General features: G+C 37.4%; 1 protein-coding gene across 1 annotated transcript; it reads right to left on the bottom strand.

Annotated features, from left to right (window-relative positions):
* Positions 1 to 1,794: 1,794 nt before the first annotated feature.
* Positions 1,795 to 21,061, bottom strand: DRAM1 (DNA damage regulated autophagy modulator 1). The gene is made up of 7 exons (XM_067289870.1): positions 20,804 to 21,061; positions 15,507 to 15,574; positions 14,623 to 14,765; positions 10,556 to 10,733; positions 7,712 to 7,770; positions 5,410 to 5,502; positions 1,795 to 3,207 (listed from the first exon to the last, which is right to left on the bottom strand). The coding sequence occupies exons 1-7, from the start codon at positions 20,932 to 20,934 to the stop codon at positions 3,163 to 3,165; spliced, it is 717 nt and encodes a 238-aa protein (XP_067145971.1). The 5' UTR covers positions 20,935 to 21,061; the 3' UTR covers positions 1,795 to 3,162.
* Positions 21,062 to 22,161: the final 1,100 nt, after the last annotated feature.

Raw genomic sequence — 22,161 nt, 5'->3', positions numbered from 1 at the left:
TAGTCTGCCTTAAATGGCTGCAACCAGTATTACCTCCCAATACTAAACCTCTTGCTATCAAGATTGTTTTGCTGCTACCAAGCATATGCTGCTGTCAGAGATAAGGCAGTATGCAAACAGAGCAGACCATAAATAATGAATTTAGACTAGCTTATGAGAAAAATAAGGCATGATATGTGGTAATCACTGGCTCAGCACACGTGAGAGTGAAGAGCAGACAGAGTGAAATTGTCCTAAGGTGAAGCATTGTTTAGATATTTTGAATTGATTGCGTTTCATCCCTACGCGATTTGTGACTGTGCTGCATAGCCTAAAAACTATGAGGCTTTTGCACTTTTGGAAGGGGTGGAGAAATGATTCAGCACAAATCAGTAAGAACAACACTAACTGTCATGGGATTTACTGTAGTTTATGCAAAAGAAGTTTTTCAGTCTCTCACGGTGGACTGACAAATAGAAAACATCACACAAACAGAGCAGTTATAGTAAAAATATTTCTAGTGTAGCTCCCAAGAAAAAATAGACATTTCTTATGGCTAAGAAATTCAAAAATGGGGAAAAAAATGGGCTGTTGCAAAGCAACAGAAGTGTACTATGACATTATCTGTACTAACCTTTAGAGATCACTTGAGTGTAACAAATTTATTAGTATCATTTTACAAGAGACATCCACAGCTAAAATGATACAACTTGGTAGAATTTTTTTTTTTAATTGCTTGCCATATGTCATCTTTCAAGTGAAAAAAAAAAAAATTAGGATCTTGGTTGAAAAGATCTTGATGCCTGGAGCCAGAGAAATATCAAAGTGTTTTCAGTATTTGTTCACTACACAAATTAAAGAGTAATAATCCTTTGTCTGAATCCATATGTTGAGGCATGCTGATGTTTTCGGCCTAATGAATTAAACAAAGTAAATTGTTGATGATGCATTCTTTTGGTCATAAATGTAACTCATATAACACGCATCATGATAAAGCACAAAAAGGTTGAATGATTTCATTCAGCTACATTAGTGCTTGAATACTTGAATTACTTTGATTTCAGCAAAGAAATTATCTTCATTCAGCCACTGTCTCTGAAAAAGTTCTTTTTTTTTCTTTCAGAAATTGTAAACACTGTAAAGCTTGGCAGACTGAATATGGATTATTTTGAGGAAGACAGGGTACTAAGAGACTAAGTATGAGCCTGTTTCAGGTGCCTCTTATGGGGAATTGTTTAATGCTCTTTCTTCAGTGTTCGTTCTCTCAGTACCTTACAACTAGTGATATTTATTGTGGTGATTCCTATTTAAATCAGAGCAAAACAAAGAATTCTTTTCTTGTGTAAATGGACTTGGATTCACTGTAAAAACACCCTAAATATTAGATAAGACTGAACTTCAAATTAACAGATTTCATTTATCCTTGTAAAAAGTTCTGTAAATTGAGCTGAAATCTGATAAAATTTGAAATAACAAGTTCAAGCTTCTTATACATGAGTTTGAGAAAGCTAGAAATAAAGAGTTGAGAGAAAAATATACAATATGCTAAGAAAAATGGTCTTTTCTTAACATGACCCTTAAAATAACGTTGTCACTTTTTATATGGTTGTTATACATTTTCTTGTGAGGTATAAAAGTATTTCTGACCTGGCACTCTAAGGAATGTGTGCCCTTTCTAGGACACCTAATCAGCATGACACAATTCTTGCATCAATCTATACTAGATTTGATTTGCAACATGATCATAATTATAAACCCCTGCAAGATAACCTGAATGCTATAGAAAATAAAGCTGCCAGTGGAAAACATTCTCACTATTTTTATTTGGATGACCATATAAAGAAAACACAGACTCTCTAATTTGTGAAACAGCTGAATTTGGTACAGTTTAAAATACACATTAAAGGAAATATCAACAGATGACTCGTCTTAGACAGCACTTTCCAAAGGAAACATTTGTTTTATCTCATGGAAAATCAGCAACTGAAAATGATCAATTTTTGCATAAAACTGTGATACAGCATGGCAATTGTAATTTTCACAGAACTTGATTGATAGCTGAGTGGTTAGTGCATTAAATGGAGGTAGTGAATCAGCCCATGAAAGACTATTTTGCCTCCACATACTTATAACATTTGACTTTTCAGTTAGTACCATAAAGTTCCTTTCCAATCCTTTCATCACAGAAGTTTATAGCAGCAAATATGCCATATCTTAACTGTAGAAGCTCTCCAGGATTTTCCAGTTTTATATATGTATAAAAATATATATATATCTGAGGACTCCAGTGCCTCTTCTTGTTTTCCATTCACTCCCAAAGACTCTGCGAAGGCTCTCTTCATTCTATCATTGTAGGTTAAAACACACACTGGAAAATGTTTGCTCCGAATTAACCAAATGGCAGTAAGATTTCCCTTTACTAGGTCTTGCATAAATATAATTTCATTGTTCCTTTCTATTCTCCCTTCAATTTTAAGCTTCCTATGGCCAGCAATGGATAGAGGGGAAAGAGAGGGTAGACTTTTACAACATTCATTGCAGTGACGATTAGAAAACATTCTTGCAAGCAGTATAGTTTAAACTTCTCCTAGGACTTATGTTGTATACAGTGTCCATTGTCAGAAACATGTAGCATAGCATCGCAATCCACTAACTGTTAAGTTCCAGTCTTGAAACAAAGATGCCTGCTTCTGCTCACATCTTCTTTCACACAGTCTTTACAACTTAACAGAGTAGGAATTCAATGAATTTAGTGTTTTCCATTTTCTTTAGACTTTGCGAACTATCTGAAAAATGTACTTTCTCAAGTTTAAAACTAATGCCACTAATCAGAACATAACAAATGAAAAAATATGGATATGTCCAAAAGAGCAGAGCTGAGGAGGTCCACATCTTCAAAAGCCTTTGAAGTGCTTCTACAGATTTCTTCTATTATAGTAGTTTTACTATATCAAACAACAAGAAAGTTACAAAATATTATAAAAAGAGAGCCCCAGCCAGGGGGAAGGAAATGCAGGAATATTGCTAGAATTTAAAATGTTTTGTTGGATGCTATTGTAGAATGTTGCAGAATTAATGGTACGGGTTCTTCATCTTTGAAAATCCCTCTTCCTCTGCAACATTTTATGTAAGTAAAAACAATCCTAAAATGTTCATCTATACAAAATATAATTTTCTCCAGAATCAGCAGTCTTCATGCATTTCTGTTGATATACTTAAAGAAGCTCTCTAAAAGAAAAACACAGCAAGATCAGCCTAAGAAATTAATTTCAAAGTTCTGTGATATAAAGCATGGGGAGATATAACAAAAAAGCATGTTTAAGTGAAATACATACTGTGAGAAATGAAAAAGGGAAGGGTTATTTTTTCTCAGAACTTGGTGTTTAAAAGGTTTTATGAATTAATGTTTTGGCTTTCTGTATGGAGTGGTTAGGACAGTAAGAGGATGGAATCTAAAAATCCCACTGTCCCACTGCAGTGCTCTGGTAAGATATAATCTGTCATTGTCAAATATTGACATTAGATTTCACACTGTTTCATAGCCTGTAAATTAAGGTAAGAGGCCTACATTTTCTATTTATTTTAACTATATTGCTTTCTAATATTTATCATGTGCACAGTGTTTATATTTGGTTAAACTTTTAATGTTGAACACTGGGATCTGTGATTCGAAGCAGCCCTATCTGTTAATTCAGCTATTCTGAAGACTATAGCACTGTCTGCAAATTGTATCACCAACATTGGAAAGTCTTCCTGTTGATAAAACAGACACCATCCTATGTATAGAGATCAGAGCGTGATGGACTGGCAATAAATATCCGAAGAGACAAATGGTAAATGTTATGGTGAAAATTTTGTTTTCTGAGGTGTCATTATAATTTTGAAGTATAATTTCTGTATTGTAATAATCATTTCTACTTCAGTAGTTTTGTCAGTTTTGGAAGGCAATTACACTTCTTTAAGGTAATTCATTGTGTAAATTTGAACAAAGACTTTTTTTGGAATGTGACTTGTTCTGCAGAATCTAACCATTTTAATAAGAGTCCTACAGCTGTGGTCTACCCCATACCATCAACCAAATGTAAACTGGTGTAGAGATGCATAATATCAGTTAGTAAAGTGTATGTTAACTCTGAATCTTTAGCTGAACACTGATTTCTATATATGTTAACTACTTCCCTGCTGAGCAAGTGCATAAGCAAAGAAGCAAATAAATTAATAACAAAGTCTTGCATGATCTGATCTCAAGCTTTGGTTTTATGACAAAGGACTTAAGGGATTCTCACTAGTCTTCCTCCTTCCCCATCTCCACAATTCCTGGATATGGTTTCCAGCAATTTATCACAGCACCCACTGGCCCACATATGTGATCCTCATCGGTTGTGCAGTTATGCAAGTATTTGGATTTATAGTTTTTAACTTTCTGGGATTTGTGAGAGGCAATGTCATAAATGGTATTCATGAAAGACCTATGGGATATGACATTCACAGTGCTTACTACTGACTCATTTAATCTGTGTAATTATGATATAAAACAGCAGTTCTCAGTCTTTTCTACCTTAAGGTCCCCTCTCCACTTTTGCAAAGATCCAACAATGTTATGGGGAACTTGAATATCCAAAAGTCAGAAAAACACGGAGGCCATAATCCTCTTAACTCCTCCTGCAATATCCAGGAGGTTCTGTCCTCAAATCTCCACATGGCATTTGTCAGGAGCAATGTTTTTTTTTTTTTCCCCCCCAAAGTTCTTTTGCCAAAGTTACATTTGACACGTTAATATTTTTATCATTTTGTATCCCTGTATGGAACCAAAAACCCTTGAAACTCTGCACGTAGAACATACCGTGTAAACAGCAAGGGTTGGAGAGGGAAAGCTTAAGAAAATAAGCTCAAGTCATGCCTTTTACAAATCATATAAAGGCATGTTCTTTTTAAATAATCTAATATTTTCTCTTCCTTAAAATCGGTTTAGATGCATCACCAGAAACTGAACTATCTGTAACATATATCCAGCTATCCACACCAGAAGGTTTTCATGTCAATGCTATTTATACAGTATTTGGTATTCTTCACATTATGAAGAAACATACATCAAAATGTGTAACTTTTTAAAAGAAAAGAAACAGCTCTGGCTGAAATGCACTGAATTATTACAGAAAATGCCACAGGTAGAAAGAAATGCAATTTTAGTGGCACTGCTTACTGCAGACATCTATTAAACTTTTTTGTTACATTTATTTTTATATTTTAAAACTGAGAGGAAAAATGTTCATTAGGTAGACAGAAATCAGCTCTGTAAGTGACAAAATTTCTTTGTGTATAGCTTTGATATTTCTAGCTCAGTTAAGAATGGTAACTTTCTATTGCATTTGCTATTACAACAAAATTCATAGCACTTCTTAGCCACTGCCAAAATATGTAGATACCAACCTGGAAATCTCTAATGAAGGTGAAAAAGAAGAGGATAAAACCAAAGGCCACTATCCATTCACAAATCGCACTCACAAAATGATAAACATAATCCTGATGGAATGAGATAAAAGAAACATTCAAATAAAACAGCTAAGCTAAATAATTGTGGAATGCTTAAAAAAAAAAAAAAGGAAATTCTCATTAGTGTACACAGCAGAAATACTTTGAAATACGGGGACCACTAACTTTTGGCATTATCCTTTTCTTACTACTTTGATTAAGAAAAAGGGATTCAGAATGATGTGAATCTTAGAAATGTATGTGTAAATAAAAATCCATTAGTTACAAACACCATTCTAGTCCTATTTTTCAGTCTATGGCATGAAATCAGTTTTTATATTTGGTTACTAATTATTGTGGATGACAACTTCTAAGTCTGTGAACCCTGAAGATGAATGTTTGAAAGGTTTTTTTCAGGACATCAATTACATAGAGTCCTAGGATGCCAAAAGGGAGTAAGGTGTTGGGAGTTCACAGTAAATCCATCAGGAGTTGAGGGCTCTGGGGCTCTGAAAAGTTGATCCTTAAAAGACAGTGAATGAGTAGAGAAAGAAATCCATTAACTTCCAAGTGTAAATGATTTGGAGATGTGTTCTGTGCTTATGAAACATATAGCGTAATAGACTTCCAGTCCTTTGATTAGGGGTTTCAATTCTACCATAATTAAACAAAGCAATAAGATTCAAATACACACAAGTGTATTCAAATACACACAGCTTATACCACCAATAAGATAAATGAAAAAAAAGCAATAACAAAAGTAGCAATCTTATAGGCAATATATACTCAGTAAAATTAAGTATATTTTTCCCTTGAAGAATTCATTGTGTTTGTTTTACAAAATATATGACAAATGGTATTGTTGCAGAATGTCATGTTGTTATATTTCAAATGGAAATGAAATCTGATTTTTCAGGCCACTTCACTTGCAGTTAGATCAAGTGTTTATAAAGACATTTTTAAATGAGCAAATAGAGGAAAGTTTCCTTTTGTAAGTTCAACAAACATTCTAAGGACTTATGACTCATCAAAATCATCCCAATATCCTGTTGTATAAAAGTTATTACAGATTTAGTCTTTAGAGAATAATGAGTATATTTATCAAGGTTGCATATGCTACCATTAAGCAATATGTATTGTACACTAACTTGAAAGATAGTACAAGAAAACTACAATTAGTACAGGATCAAAAAATAGCTTGAATATAATTTTTACCTCGAAAATGTTTAGTTCTTATGTGAAGGATATCAAAGCGGAATACAGTGGCCCACATTCAAAGCTTTTACTCAGAGCCGCTGAATTGAATACTACTATCCCTTACAGTAAACACTCAGGATGTTTTAAAATGGATGGTCACCCTTGTTTGACGTTTCCTCACAAGACTTTTGTTTTTAAGTAGACCATCATAAAAGACCCATTAATATGACACAAACAGAATGTACAGTGTTTCTTTTCAGCCAAAATATGCCATCTGTTTCACTGAAAACATTTTGCATCCCTTGCATCACCAGCAAAGAAACAAACTCAAGGGGTAGATATTACTGAAATTATCTAACTTGTGAAGATTTATCTCACAGCTGCCTTGCCAGTGTTTTCCTTAAGTACATTTGCCATGTTTGCTTTTATTAAACTCTTCTGGCAAGACGCATTCAATATATTATTTAACTTGATTTTTGGAGAAAGTCCACCCTCATGTGGTACAGTTTGTCCAAAAATAAAAATTATCTTTCACAGGTATCATTCTAAGACCACTGAAATTGATTCAAATGCCTGATACTGACTTTAGTATGCCTTATATCAGACCCGCAATGTTTACCACAATAGTAAAGATTATTTTAACAGGAATGGTGAAAAAGCGAGAAAGCCAATGTTGTAAAACAACAACAACAAAAAAAACAGAATCAAGTTGAAAGTCCACTTTTGTTTCATGTGTATTAAGTTCATTTTCAAGAAATGTGACTGCAAAAGGAAGTAGAATAACTCACTTCCAAAAAGGTTTTTGGGGGTTTGTTTGTTTTTTTACAATTTGTTGTATGGGTAAGTTTCTTACGATTTGCCAATCAGTGATTTTAATAAGCCACAGACAGTTTTCTAATGAAGAAATAACAGAAAATGAATATTGTAAAACTGGTGAGATTTATGATAATGTACTATTTAAATTCTCTGAGATGTTTGCACGCTATACACTTTTAGGTAAACATAAGAGCACACCCAAGATAATATGATACAGGATTAAGTTCATAACTTAATGAGATTTTACCTTTTCACTTGGAATCCAATGAATTTTTGTCATGGAAATTTGCGAAGCAAAAACAATCACTGGAAAAAAAAGTGTAAAGGAAACCATAGAAGTTTAATGATTAACAGTGAAAATACATCTGTTTATAAAACTCCCCATCTACCCCTTCTGAAATACAGGAGATCCTGAACAACCAGAATGTCAAATCAAAACATTAAGAAAAAAAGTAAATGAAACATTCTTTAAAGGTAACTAATAGCAGCAATCAAAACCTATCTCTGAATAAATAAAGGGTTCTGGTGGTTCTTCCAAAGCACAGAAAGCAAAGGGAGATATTCTCAGCAGGGAGAAATAAAAGCTTAGATCACATTCGTGACTGAACCATGGAAGCAGTTCCTGCATTGCAAGAAGAAACATGTTGGTTTCCATAGGTCCACAGTAGGTGCCTTGACTTTTAAAAAAATTTTTGCTAAGGACTGGGGCCCTCTTTAAAAGCCCTTTCATAGCTGCTGAAACCAAAAGCTTGCAGCTGGATGGCTGACATGATGATCTGCTGTGATCATTTTTTGTCATTGGCAGATCACCTAGAGCCCAATAAAAGCAATCAGGTGACTGATTCTAGCAAGCTGTTGGAAAAGCCCATCAGTGTGTTGAGTGAGCCTCTAGGGGAGTTATTTAATGAAGCCTTCTAGTTGAGCACCAACCAACAAGATCCAAACCAGTAGCTTAGGCTTAAAGGAAATGTTGTGTATCCCAAAGTAAAGAGGAAGAAAGGGAAATTAGATTCTCAGGACAACAGTTCTACTTTTGGTTAGGAGTAAACAGGGTACCGGGTACCAAACAGTCAAGCACTGAAAGCAAGGCAGCATCATGATGAGAGGAAAACCCAACAAATTTTCAGTCTGAAATTTAAAAATTAGTTTCACTTTGGTTCATTTGTCAACTGCTGTACTGAATTTCAGTTCAGCTCCATAGGTAGTGATCTGGTTTTCTACAGCTTATTCATATTCTTTATAGAAAAATCTTCTACATATGCTTCACTATTCTACAACTAATTAAAAAAATAAAATAATTGTCAGAGATAAACTATTTTTGGTAGATTTGGTTTCTGTGGGTCAGATCAAGTAGTTAATGACAATTAATTTATATAGAAACATTATCTTCTCAATCAATCTCAACACATCAACAATGCAGTGGGCTCATAACCAAATCACAGTTTTATCACTCTGTAAATTTCAATGTTTTATTTGTATAAAAAATAAGCTTTATGACTTAAACCTTTTCTTATTAAAAAATAAGTTGTTTCTTTTGCAATAATTTCATATAAAATTCCTGTTCCTGCAACTTGTTCCTGCAGTTCCCATCAGAAGAAAACAATGCAATGTCACAAATCATGTGATATGTCACCAACTATTTTGTTTTCAATGTCTGTACAGAATTTGCCAACTCTGCCTTTTTAGGTTCTGCATTTCAGTCCAAATTTGTTTCCAAATATCATAACATATATAGCTCAGTGTTCCCAGTGAAAGATCTGCTAACAGGTTTACAAATGAGTCTTTCTAATCTTTTCTCACAGGTAAGGCTACTAGAAATAACTATACTTTAAACCAGTTTCAAGAAATGCATTGACAAGAGACAGCAGGTAAATGAATGCACTTGATAATTTCATAATAGCAGTGCAGGTTAGCCATGCAATATACTTTGGACATTCACCACTAGGAAACAGAGAAGCTGTGAAAGTAAAAACTATAGATCTTGATAGCTTGCACTGAAGTATAGGTCAAGTCATATAGTAAACTAAGAATTTCACTTTTATGAACAAGAGGAACTGAGGACATAAGAATGCTGAATCATATTCTGCTTTCTGAATTAATTAATCACTTTAGTAATTGCATGCTGTTTCATCTGATGCAACAGGGTCTTCAGAGATACTTATCAATGAGAAGATGAGTGCATATGTGTATCAAAGGGTGACATTTGCCCCTTTGCATTTAGTATATGTATATATGGTGCATAAAAGAGAATCTTAAAAATATGGTGTTACTCTGCTCTTCTTACAACAATGTGAATTTGGTTATTAGATTTAGTCAGGAAGACAAAGATACACAGCAGGAGTTTCCCAACTGAAGGGTAACATGCTGCTCTGAGACCCTTCCAGGCTGTTGGCAGCCTCCATATATTCAAAAGGGAGAAAAACATTTTTTGCCCGTGGCACATTCTTGCTCAGTACTGCTACGTGTGGAATATCAAAGGCTGGGGGCCACTGGCACAGACAAAAAGCTGCCGTCGTTTGGTTTAGAGACCAAATAATCCATCATCCTATATTTACACCCATTTTCCTGTCCATTCTGCCAAAAATACTCTGCAAAATATAATGGATGCCATTATGCAAGCAATCAGCAGCAGATTATAGCATAGATTATAGTGGTTGACGTTAGGCATGTGTTAGTCTAAAATTAGACTGGATTGTATTTTACATGTACGTGCATTAGGTTCATTCTAGAAGCTGTGCCTGCTATTGTGGGCTTTTCTCCATAAAGTGAAGGAGGTTAAGAAACTGGGCTAGCTGATTTCCTGAGGTCCCTTCCAACCTGAAGTATTGTATGTTCCTATGAAGAACGCTGAGGCATTAGACTTAAATATACCACCAAAAGCCGAGATACAGTTTTTTGAAAGGCCCTGAAGTTCACCTTCATGTCACCAGGAGTGCCTCAGCATGCTATATGCATTATTACAGCAGAAGTATAAACCCTAAGAAAGAACAGACTGTAATCTCATTTTCATCCTTTATCAGCAATGGTTTAACTTAAAAGGAAAACCACGACCATGTAAAGGGAAAGCAGTGATATACACCATAAAGGATACTGGGAATGACAGCAACACATGATATTACAGATATGGCCATCCTTATGTGACACACAAGATAAGTATTCCATTGCGGACAGGACTTGTAAGAGATAATAGACTGAAGTGTAATGTATACAACACCAGAGCCAAATGCCACCAAAGCTCCTATGTCATGGACACTGGGAACAGACAGCTCCTGGAAAGAGAACCAGCACAGTGGTTAGCTGTTACTTGTATCTTGTACAGTGGTAGGAGTCATTGAGCCCAGGTAAGACTGTAGCCACATTATGCTGGGCATGAACACACAGCAGGACACAGTCCCTTCTCCCAAGAGTCCACACAGCTAAGATGAAAGATAAAGCAGAAAGAGTAGCTTTCTAACCATGTCCAAAGTCAGCAGATCAAAGTCAGAACATGGAAAAGCACAGATCAGTTTTAATGCTGTATAACAATTGGACTATTACCAACTCCTATTTGCACAAACAGGAACTGGACTGTGTTTTCCTTAAGAGGTTTCATTACCTCCTTTTTCGCTCTCCTCTGCCAAAAATTTTCATCCTTTTATGTTGAAAGCTGAATCTGTATTTGTGTGGCCATACTTGAACTAATAGTGAGGTTTCATGGGAGCTGATCTAAACTGAGACTGTTATAGCTCTATCCTCCCCTTCAGTGGCCAGCCACAAGGCTCCAGGAAATGAGTTGGCAGAAAATTAATTATATGTTTTAAAGAAAAGCATTTCCCCAAATAAGCTCTTGATATGAAGGACTTCCACTGTCAACCGTCCTTGAACTATTCAGCCTTTTTACGCTTTCTCACATCATCAGCCACTTTTATTCAATTTCTCCATCAGGTGGGAGCGAGGATAAAACTCCTGTATCACTACATGTGGCCTCTATTTTTGTAATACCCTACTTATGGAAGGTTCTTTCTTTAAACACAAAAAAGTAGAACTTCCAGTAATAAAACACATACAGATTCCACAGAAATTCTTTGACTCTAAATGTTTCAAAAAATCAGAAATACTAACATATGACACCTTGGAATCCAACGCCAGACATATATAAGCTGGCTTTAAAGCTGTTTTCTACCACAAGACCATACCAAAACATGTGCTATGATCTGCCCCACCAAAGTTCTATTTTAGTGTTTCATGAAAACACATCAATATCCTCTTATTATATATTTTAATATCCTTCCTGGCTGGAGGACACAGTTTTCTTTTTCTTCTAATGGTGATTTTCTTCATATGTTTTTATTTTCTTTCCCTGTGCTCTTCTTCCTTCTCACTCTCCTCTCTATCTCCTGTGATGTATTAAGTTCTGTCAGATTTTAAAGCATGTTAAATACCTCACAAAGGTATTTAAGTGGCTTCTTATGTATACTTGCATTTTCTTCTCCTGTCCTACCTTTTGCCTTCCATATAGGAACAACAGGATTTCGTACGGAAAGCACTAGGCAAGCTTAACTTTGGCTTTGCATTCAGCCCCGTAGAAAATATATAGAACTTTTCTAACATAACTCTCACTCTTGTTCCTACCAAGCTCTCAGAGCTTCCCTGCAAACCACATCACACACAACTCCTACAGAACTGTGGCAACCGTTGCTAGATCTGGTGCTGTAGACCTCCTAAGCCTTCTAGTCAAAGATAGGGAGTTCTCTTTTAATCATGTGTAATATTTAGAAGGCAAAACACACCCACTGAGACCTGGGTTTTTACTTTGCCTTATTCATTAAGGGCTGAGAGTTTTTTTCTTCCATGACCAATCATCTTTTTAATGCTATTCTTCCATTGTCTTTAATTTCTGTATTTCAAGCATTGTGTTATTTAAAGCGGAAAACAAACAACTTCTTCATGACCGTTGCTTATTTTCTCTTTTGCTTTTAGAGGACACACTGCTAGTGTTTTCTCCCACTCTTTTTCTCATTTTTGGTAAGTTTTCAGAGAGCGGTGCCATTAAAACTCCGTGTTGCCTATCATATCCTACCTTAAAGCAAAAGGAGGGAAAAAATTTTCCCCCCAATTATGCTACTTAAAAGACTCACCACAGATGGCATTAGATTTGTATAAATAAAAGCAAACCTTAAATATTCACAGTGAAATTTCACACTGAAGTCTTTTTAATAAACTAGATATTTTGCTTTGGGGAGAGAGAAAATAAATTGACACCCCATAGGGTCAATCAGCTCTACTACAGTACTCAGATATGGAGTTAGCTCACCAGCTGGGGAAAAATGAGTATTAAGAAACAAACAGTGCACATGGATATTAATTTCCTGCATGACCCACTGGTTACAGGACTAGGCTGAATGCTAAAGAAACATAACTTCTAATTCCAGCTCTGCTTTGGTTTCCTGACCTTGAGCAATCACCTGACCTTGAACAAACCTCACAGCCTCTCCATGTCTCAGTTCTTCTACTAGTAAATGGGGATAAGAGTGTACTGTTCACTAGTTCCTCACTATACCGTACAGTTGAAAGACCCAAGACTTGTAATCTGCCATTTCCATCTTTCTGGCCAATTAGGCATGCTTAAAAATCTGCTAGATTAGATCCTTAGCTACATTAGATCCTTAATGTGTTCTGAAACTCTCCTACAAGCTGCACCTAACATGCAAAGTAAGGTCAAAGCAGAGGAAAGAAAAATTAAAGAGAGGAAGGAGTCTATGAACAGGCAATGACAAACAATAGATAAGAATCAATATTATTACTGTCAGTGGGCCCCTCTTGAAACTTTAGGACCAAAGTTTCTACTTCCTCAACTCTCCCAAGCTATTTTGCATATTTGATTTGTCTTATTGAAGCTGGGTTTGTTGTCTGTTTCAGTCAAGTGACACTGTTCCCCAACAAGTGATTTTTTTTGTGCCACATATAAATCTAATCAGTAAGAGTACAGATATTTTAAAAGTAGAATACATGCTTCAACACTGCAGCACATGCTTCAACACTGCAGCACCTATAGTGTTTGCTGTCCACCCACTGCCTGGAGGCAAAATTAAAAAGAGCAAGATACCAGTCTAAGGTGGAGAGGTTTTTTTGTCTGAAAATATCATGTCAACTACATGCAAAACTATATTGGCTGCTGAAGCCCTGAGAATCTTTATTTTCAATTTCTCCTTAGCATTCTTTGGTTGTCTACTACTAGCCTTCTCAGATCCTTCATTACAGGTGACTGCACATGGTCAGCTCACTATATGAGCACAACAGTATTTACCAAAAAGTTCCCCAAGGTAGACCATCCTTTAAAAGAAATAAATCAGCTGTTTCCATAGATTTAAAGGAAACATCTTATACTATCTGCCAGTTAAACTTGACTTGATTCTGAGTTGAATTTTTCAGTGGAATTGTCCTAACCCCTTTCTTGTGTCAGACAGAATCTACCTTATTACATGCTTGCTCACTAGAAAAGGTGAAAGGAATATCGTTTGTGTCAGCATTTTCCCTCTCCACTGAATTTTATTTCAGACACTGATGGCTGGACTCTCTTTATGATTTATAATGAGATGTCTTACCCCTTCTGGCAAAGTAAGTGGCAATTCTAAATGGCTCTATCAAAAGAATTAATGGTTACCGCAGCCCCTCCAAGCTCAGAACAATGGGCTAATATTGTATTCAAAGTGCTAACCTGTCAGCTAAATCTAGTTTATTCTGTAGCAAATGCTGCTAATGTGTGCACTACTATCCATGTGAAGATAAAGGTGCTTTTGCAAGTATGAATTATTCTGCCCTAGCTGACTGTAAGCAAACTAAACTGTTAGTAGCAGAAGCTTTCTATACTAAAACTTTCATAATAAAAATTATTATAGTAAAAGAATCTATAGTAAGGTATTTTCTGGTATAGACATGTTACAAGACAAGCACACACAAAACCCCTTACTGTACAAGCAAAAAATCTAGTTTACAAGGAGAAACAAAACATGTCTTTTTAAAGCAACTAAAAGAAGTCAGGAGCAAGACAGTCCTTAAGTCCTTACTCCTTTTGCCAAGTATCCACACTGGGATAATGTTAACCATTCTAATCTATTTGATTGTTTAACTGCTAAAACAACTTAAATTTTATTTATGATCAGAAATTTATGATCATACCTGAAAAGTTGCAACAATGCCCATTCCAACACAACCCATCAATCCAATACTTAATGAAAGTATGTTGAATGAAGAACTAATAAAGTGTGATGACTCATTTTGCTTTTCTATTATTAAATATCTGATGTACATTGTAGCTACACCTAAAAAACAAAAAAACAGATTTTGTTCAATGATCATGTATCTCTTACACTGGATTCTATAAAGAACAATACTATAACAGTTCGACAACACAAAACTGCTTCAGTCTATATACAGCTGGGAAAATAAATTAGGTAACTTTGTCAAGGCACTAAGATGTTATACACAACACACCAAGTCACTGTGCCTGAATGAGACCCTTAGAGAAGGTAAAATATTGGATTTTAATTTTCCATGAAGGTTATTTAGGGAGTACGTGTACACAGAGTTACACAGCTCTTTATCCTCCATTCCCTAAAAGTGAAGAGGAAATGCCATACTTCCTGATTCAGATTCTGTAGATATTTAGTGGAGGAGTAAGCATCTCACAGAGGAAGCCAAGTGTTGTTCCATCACTGTTTTTCTCCTTTCCATGGTACCCTATAACCTAACGCCTCCCTACATCAGAGATACAATTGGTGCACACTAATTATGCCATCTTTCTTCCACTTATTATTTTCAGCTGCATTGACTACATTGCACTGATGAGATGCTCCTCAGACACGGAAGAAATGCTTTGAACACCTCCTCACTTACTGGCCACGAGGAACTGGCCCTCTGGATATTGCTTCCATCTGGATGATATTATCAGAAGTCTGTGGAGTACGTTTTTTGTAGAATTTTGTGTGAACTGAAATATAAGCAGACAGCTTTTGCTAGATTTCATTTCTCTATTGTATTCAGACCAAGTACATTATACATACCTAAAAGTGATGAAATATTAATCATAAAACCAAAGATACCACTCTCTGGAGGTTTAGTTCCTGTGTCACTAAAGCAAGAAGAGAAAGAAGAAATTAAAAGTTAATTGAAATCTGTGAAACACAAATAAGATGTACACATGAAACCCCAAGAGTAATGTCACCTGTGTGAACTGCTGTAAACATATAAATTGGAATGTCACGTACTTTATACTTAAGGTTATTTGTATTACTGAATCTTTGTTTTTAGAAAGAAAACATAGTTTTAGAGCATAGTATTTGAGCTGTATTCTTCCTTTTGTGTATGCAATGTGTAGAGATGCGATGGATTGGGATACTTTGCTCATGAATGACATAATGGTTACATAAATGACATATTAAAATGTTAAGAGAATTGGGTTTAATTTCCTGATTTGAGAGGATTTTACCCCAGGAGAGCAACTGCATTCCAATACCTGGGAAAGTTTCTAGGCATTGTTTAATTTACTAGTGTAGATATAGCTTAAGAGTACTCTAGGCCTGAGGTGTTGTAAGTCTTTTCTGCTAAAGCTGTTCCCCTTTGCAGGAAATAATTGGAAGTTCACTGGACCAGTCAGATGAAGCATGAGTGAGAGAATATCTACAGAATGTATATGTATGCATACATATATATATATTTATATGAAAAATATGTTATATAGAAAATGGAACATCCTCAACAAAGAACACTCAGAGAATTTTTTCCCCTCTTTCCCTGCATATGTGCAAACACCCACACAAATACACATACCAGAGAAAGCTCTTGCCTAGTGGGAAGGGCATACTTCTGGGAGTATGTGGGTTCAAGTCCCCTCAAGCAGGATTTTTTTATACTAGGTGAGTGCTCCGCTGAAATAGGAATAAGTGTGATACCATCGCCTCTTTGCCCTATTGTGTCTCGTCTAAAGTGCAGCCAGTCTGAGAATATCTATCAGATCACGTTCTGACAGCCAAGCCACTTGAAAACATGTAGTTTGTAAATCCTTACAGAGCTCAGATGTGAGCTGGGTTCTCAGTTAGTCACCAACGCCAAGAGGCATGGTCGTGTGTGTGTGTGTGTGTAAACAGATGCATCCAAGGAACTTTACTGTCAGAAATCTAAATCTGTAAGGATTTTAGCTAATGCCAAAGTTAGGTGGAAACTGAGCAAAGGCTCTGAGAATGAAATGTTTTCTTAGGTGTCTAATTAGACACCAGCTAAAGACTTTTTATGTGTTTTGAGAAGATAAATCCTACTGATTCCAATAGGGAGGCTGGATTAGTTTTCAGTGCTATGCATCTGAACCTATCACTGACTGCAGCTGAAATGACAGGTGCTCAGAATGAATGCCTGAGCTGTAGCATCCAAAAAAGAAAGCACTCTAAATAGGTAACCATTTTTAAAGAAACTTTTTAAAAAATTTGTTTATTCATGCTAGAAAACTAGAACATATCAAAGGATTTAGTTTCTTAGAAACAACACTCTCTCTCAGTCTCCATGTATGTTACGGAAGTGTTTGTGTAATCAGTTGCTAAACTGATTTGTCAAGAATGGCAGTCAGCTAAGAGTAAGAAGAATCCTTTTCTATGAAAAGCTGATGCAACAAATAGAGGTAAATCTTATATTTCCTTTTGACTTGATTGTTTCCAAACCCTCAGACAGTAAAAGCTTGGGATACCCAAGCTTTTAGACAAGTTTTCACAACTTCTCAAGCATTAGCAATCCCTATTCATTTATATCTTCTTGTTATGCTTTCTGAAGACTTGCTACAACATGCACTCTGCATTGTTCTTGTTTCTCTTTGATAGTGGAACTGAGGGAAACAATATGGTGACTCTCACTTTTCTGTTTGACATTTCTAAAAATCATTTTAGTCCTTGCTTCATTTACCCATTTTTTAACCTTGAATTTCACATCTTTTCCTCATCTTTCTGGAGTGTTTTTACAAATATGACAAAGGACTTCACTTAAAAACTGAGCCACTTGTGACAATCTTGAAGGACTTTTGCAAATCAGAAACCGCTCTGTGCTAAGTACTGGACTGTGATCACTTCAAAGCTTTTGGAGGGCTTTAGGTGAGCAGAGAATGGAATTGGCACATGCAAAGAAAGCAGCCATTTGAAGTTCTTGGAACACTTCACATCATAAGAGCAATCCAAATAACCTGAAATTGCCCTTAACTCCATTCAGTTTTAATCGAACTTTTCTCAAGCTAAAGCTTTATAGGGGAATTTTGTATTACTGTTTTTGACACTTAATAATCTTAGATGCATTTTTTCAAGTAATTTCATACCAAGAATATTTTATCATACCTAAAATGTATTTACAAAGTATGGCACTGGACTATTAAGGACACAATCACCATACTTTCTACTAAAAAATCCCTAACGCTAAATGAAGACTTAGATATACATTTTGTTTACTTCTGGGATTTTCTGGTCTGTAGTTTCAGAGAAAAAAAAAAAGTATTCAGTGATAGCTATTGTTTTTAATGAAAAAGAAAAAAATAAAATGGCACATATGAAACAAAAACTTGCGTTCATTTAATTTACAATAGTGCAAGAGTGAGCACAGCCATTATGGAAAAGATGAACAACCTGGTATCAAAATGACAGTATTTGTGTCGTCGTCTCAAAAAGTAGAATTTTTCTAAGACAAACAGTCTTCTGAAGAGTTGAAAGAAAGAAGAGAAAGTAGAAGAGAAAGGGAGTAAATATTTTAGGGCCAAAAGACTCATCATCTTCAAATTTTCTATATGCCCATCATAAAGTTAAACTATTTCTCTCTGAAGTCCCAAATTTTTTAAAATAGGAATTAGCAGATTATATTCTGCCTACAGGGATCTGGTTGATCTAGAGGTACCAACTGACAGCAATTATCTTTTGGGAAATTCCCTTAAGTCTTTCACTGAGAATTCAAACCGCCAAGTAGTCACTCCAGCACATCCAAATTAGTTTGGATTTTCAGTACCATGAGCAAAAAAAGCTCATCTGGGCACAATCAAATGCTCTTCTAGGCCTCGGGTGCAAGAATAACTAAAATTATATTAATTTTCATCTACCTAGAAATGTGTTTATATGGTTTATTTGATAAGACATTAGTACAGTTTCCATGACAAAGGTAGATGTGGCCTTTCTCTCACTATGACAGCTGTTACATGGTAAACAAATAAAATTAACAAGTTGTCTCAAGACAAACACAGGGTACTTGAGGAATATAAATAAGAATTTCAGAAATGTTGAACTAAAATTTGTCAGTATTTTTCTCCTTTGTCTAACTGGAGTTTCCCCATACAAACTTCATTTTATTTTTAAAGTTCATTTTAAGATATTGCACAACTGAAATTTTGCAACATTCTTCCTCTTTCTCAACTATCAAAGTTTTCACTAGATCATGTTCTTAATTCCAGGATTCAGCTTCTTAGGCTAAGGCAATGACTTATAAAATAAGAATATGAACTACGTTATGACTATTGGCCTAACTATTTAGCAGGAGTCATCATATTATCCCAAGAGTATTGCATGCACCTTCTACCAAGATCAGCTGCCTTTAGAAGTATTAAAAATTGTTCACCAATTGTCAAGATTATAGCCTTCACCCAAATTTTGTGTTAAAAGGATTTAAAATACACAAGACATTTGTCTTATTTAACACTTTTTACTAGTAAAACAAGAGGGCCTGAAATATTTTTTAATCACTGACAGTCTCATCTGTGTTGTTTTTATAAGGGTATGTGGATTTTCATTGTGATTTCTTAGTTCAAAGATAAGAATGATTTTTTTTTTCAGTTAGATTGTACCTGCACACAGCTTCATATTTATATAACTATGACAGCTAGGATACCTTCATCAGTTACAGAGCTGCAACTTGTAGGTTTGGGCTAGCTCTTTGAAAAGAATCACACTTACAGTCAACATATCTATGTTATGCATATCTGTGCTATGCTATGTAAAGAACAGTTATACAGAAAAAAAGTGTCCAGTTTGCTCATATATTTTATTCAAGGATTGGACTTACACTGTGACAATAAGAAACATCCTTTGTCAAATTCAGCTGTTTCTTACTAGGGGACCTCCAAATCCTTCTGAGCACAAACTGTGTTCTGAGTATAGACACAGTTACATCAGATGGTTTATTCTCCTTGCTGTACAAGGGATAAATTGCACTGGTTATAAGCACTTCTGTGTCAGTAATACTGTGTATGTATCTGCACGGAAGAGCATAACTACAACCACAATAGGTAAGGCAGTATGATATTTGTGAATGGACAAGAACAAAGCTTTCTGAGAGCCAAGTCCAGATCTGGCCAGATAATCTACCTTAGGAAGTTCTGCTAACATAAGCATGAAGCCCAGCTTTCTTTGGCTCGCTTTGAATGAAAGTCAACTTTCTTGTGGGCTGCAGTGCCATTTGCAACATCTCACTTATGACCACATACTTAAACTTTCAAGCAAATTTACGTGTATGCATAACTCAGGTTAGCCGCCTTATGAAATTATGCATGTCCGTAAAGACATTGAAGGAACTGGGTCTAAATCTATCTTGAAACATGTATTTGAAAAGCTTTTTCAGATCCTCTGAAACATCTGAACCATCCTCCCATTCACGGCTCACTTTTAACCTATTAAGAGCTAAGGCCTAATAACTTCATTATTTAGATGTAAATGTTAACAAAATCAGTGGAGTGATTTCTAAAGAAATGTGCTTGAACAACTGAGGTGGTAGAAACCAGAAGGTAATCATACCTTGGGGAGTCTTTTACAATTACTTCTATGCTGAGCTTTTAAAAATCTGTGTTTGTGGCTTCAAGCCATGTCACCATCGGGTGCACTTTGGCCCACTTCTGGAGTTATGACACCACTTACTAAAAGGGCAGGCAACCTAAGCTTTGCCAGGATTCCGCCTGCAGCATACTTTTGACTCCAGCAGAAAACTCCTTACGATCCTTTTCACCACACCCGTCGGCCTGTGGCTCTCAGATAACGGTGAGCATTAGAGGGGTGAGCGGTGCCCCCCAGCGGGCACCCGCGCTGTCGCCCCGGCCTTCCCTCGGCCGCTGCCGGTAACAGCAGAGCCACACACGCGGCTCCGCGGCCGGTGCGTTTCCGTCCCGGGGCACCGCAGCCGTGCTGGGAGCTCAGCCCCTGCCCCCAGGGTGGACGGGCCGCGGCGGGGGGTCCCTCGGCACCTCCCGGCTGCGGCCGCCGCCTGGCACCTGGCACCTGCAGGCAGCTCGCAGCCCCCGCAGCCCCCGGGCCGCCCGCTGCCCCTCGCCCCGCCGGACCCGCCGCCGCCGCCTCACCTGATGTAGGGGACGAGGGGGTCGACGTGACCGCCCAGCACGGCGACCACGTAGGGGATGATGAAGGCGGCCGAGGACCAGGTGACGAGCAAAGCGGGCACGAAAGCCACGCCGGGCATGAAGCACCGCATCCCCCGCGGCAGCCTTGCCCCGTCCGGGCGGGCTCTGTGGCGGCGCCCTGAAGTTACAAAGCGCCGGGGAGACACTGCGGACACGCCGGGCGGCACCAGCGACACCTCCTGCCCCGCCGGCCGGCTCCGACCCACCCGTCTGCCTGCCCCCGCCCGGCAGCGGCGCGGCGCTGCCGCCGCCGCCGGCACTGGGGAGCCCCTGCGCCCTCCCCGCCGCCCGCCTGCCCGCCCTTCACTTTCGTTTTTCCTCAGCGCTCCCGCCCTGAGGCAGCGGCCGCGCTGCCACGTGCCGCGGGGGCGTCGCGAGTCGCGCCCGCCTTGCCCAACGGCCGCCAACGGCCGCTAACGGCCGCCGCCGCCGCCGCCGCCCGGGGCGCCGCGGCGCGCTGCGCTGCTGCGGTGGTGGTGATGGGGGAACGGCGGGACTTTGGCAGCGTCTTGTCTGTGGTGGTGTCCCGCAGTGTATGGTTTCACGGGGATCTTTAAAAGCTAAAATGGAAATCACGGGAGGTGCAGAACTCCTTCAGAGACCGTGCTATTTGAAGCTTTCGTTTTGAAATCCCACACGGTACAAAACTCACCCGGCTTTGGACGCCTTCATTTCAAACACGCCGTGGTTCGCAAACCCTTTGGGGATTCACTTTCTAAGAGGCTTAGAGGGAAACGTAGTTTAATTCAAAATCACGCTGTGTTCCACAATTTCACTTGAGTCTAACCTGAAGCCAGGAACAGTCCGTCGGTTTGTCTCTGATCGCTTTTACTGCTCTTACTTACCTGAATACTTATCATAAATGGGCTGCAGAAATGTATTGGTCTTCTTTCTGCATTTATAGAAGTAGAATGAGACTTTTTTGCCCAGCGGAATAAAGTAGCAGTTCATCTTGGTTTTGGTTCCTTGTAGAAGAAGAAAAGGATTCATTTTCTTTTACTGCATCAACATTAAGATGACGTTGGAAAAATGTTTGATTTTCAGTTCTGCAAAATGTATGCATGACAGTAACTATAGTTCTGTAAGTAGCAAATAACTCACTCTTAAGTAAGAGTTGAGTGTTTAAATTCTTCACATGACTTTTTGCACTGCCTGGACATTGTTTGGAGTCAAAGAAAAAGACACTTTGGGTCAAGCAGGTGGTAACTTACTGTTTGACGATCACTGGGAAAAGCAATTCATTGCTATGTAGGCATTTATTACAGCTCCTGATGTTTCTTTATACTTTTGTTGTAGGA

Source organism: Apteryx mantelli, chromosome 1, assembly GCF_036417845.1.
Source record: "Apteryx mantelli isolate bAptMan1 chromosome 1, bAptMan1.hap1, whole genome shotgun sequence".
Lineage (NCBI taxonomy): Eukaryota > Metazoa > Chordata > Aves > Apterygiformes > Apterygidae > Apteryx > Apteryx mantelli.
This window is presented reverse-complemented; position numbering and strand designations above follow the sequence as displayed.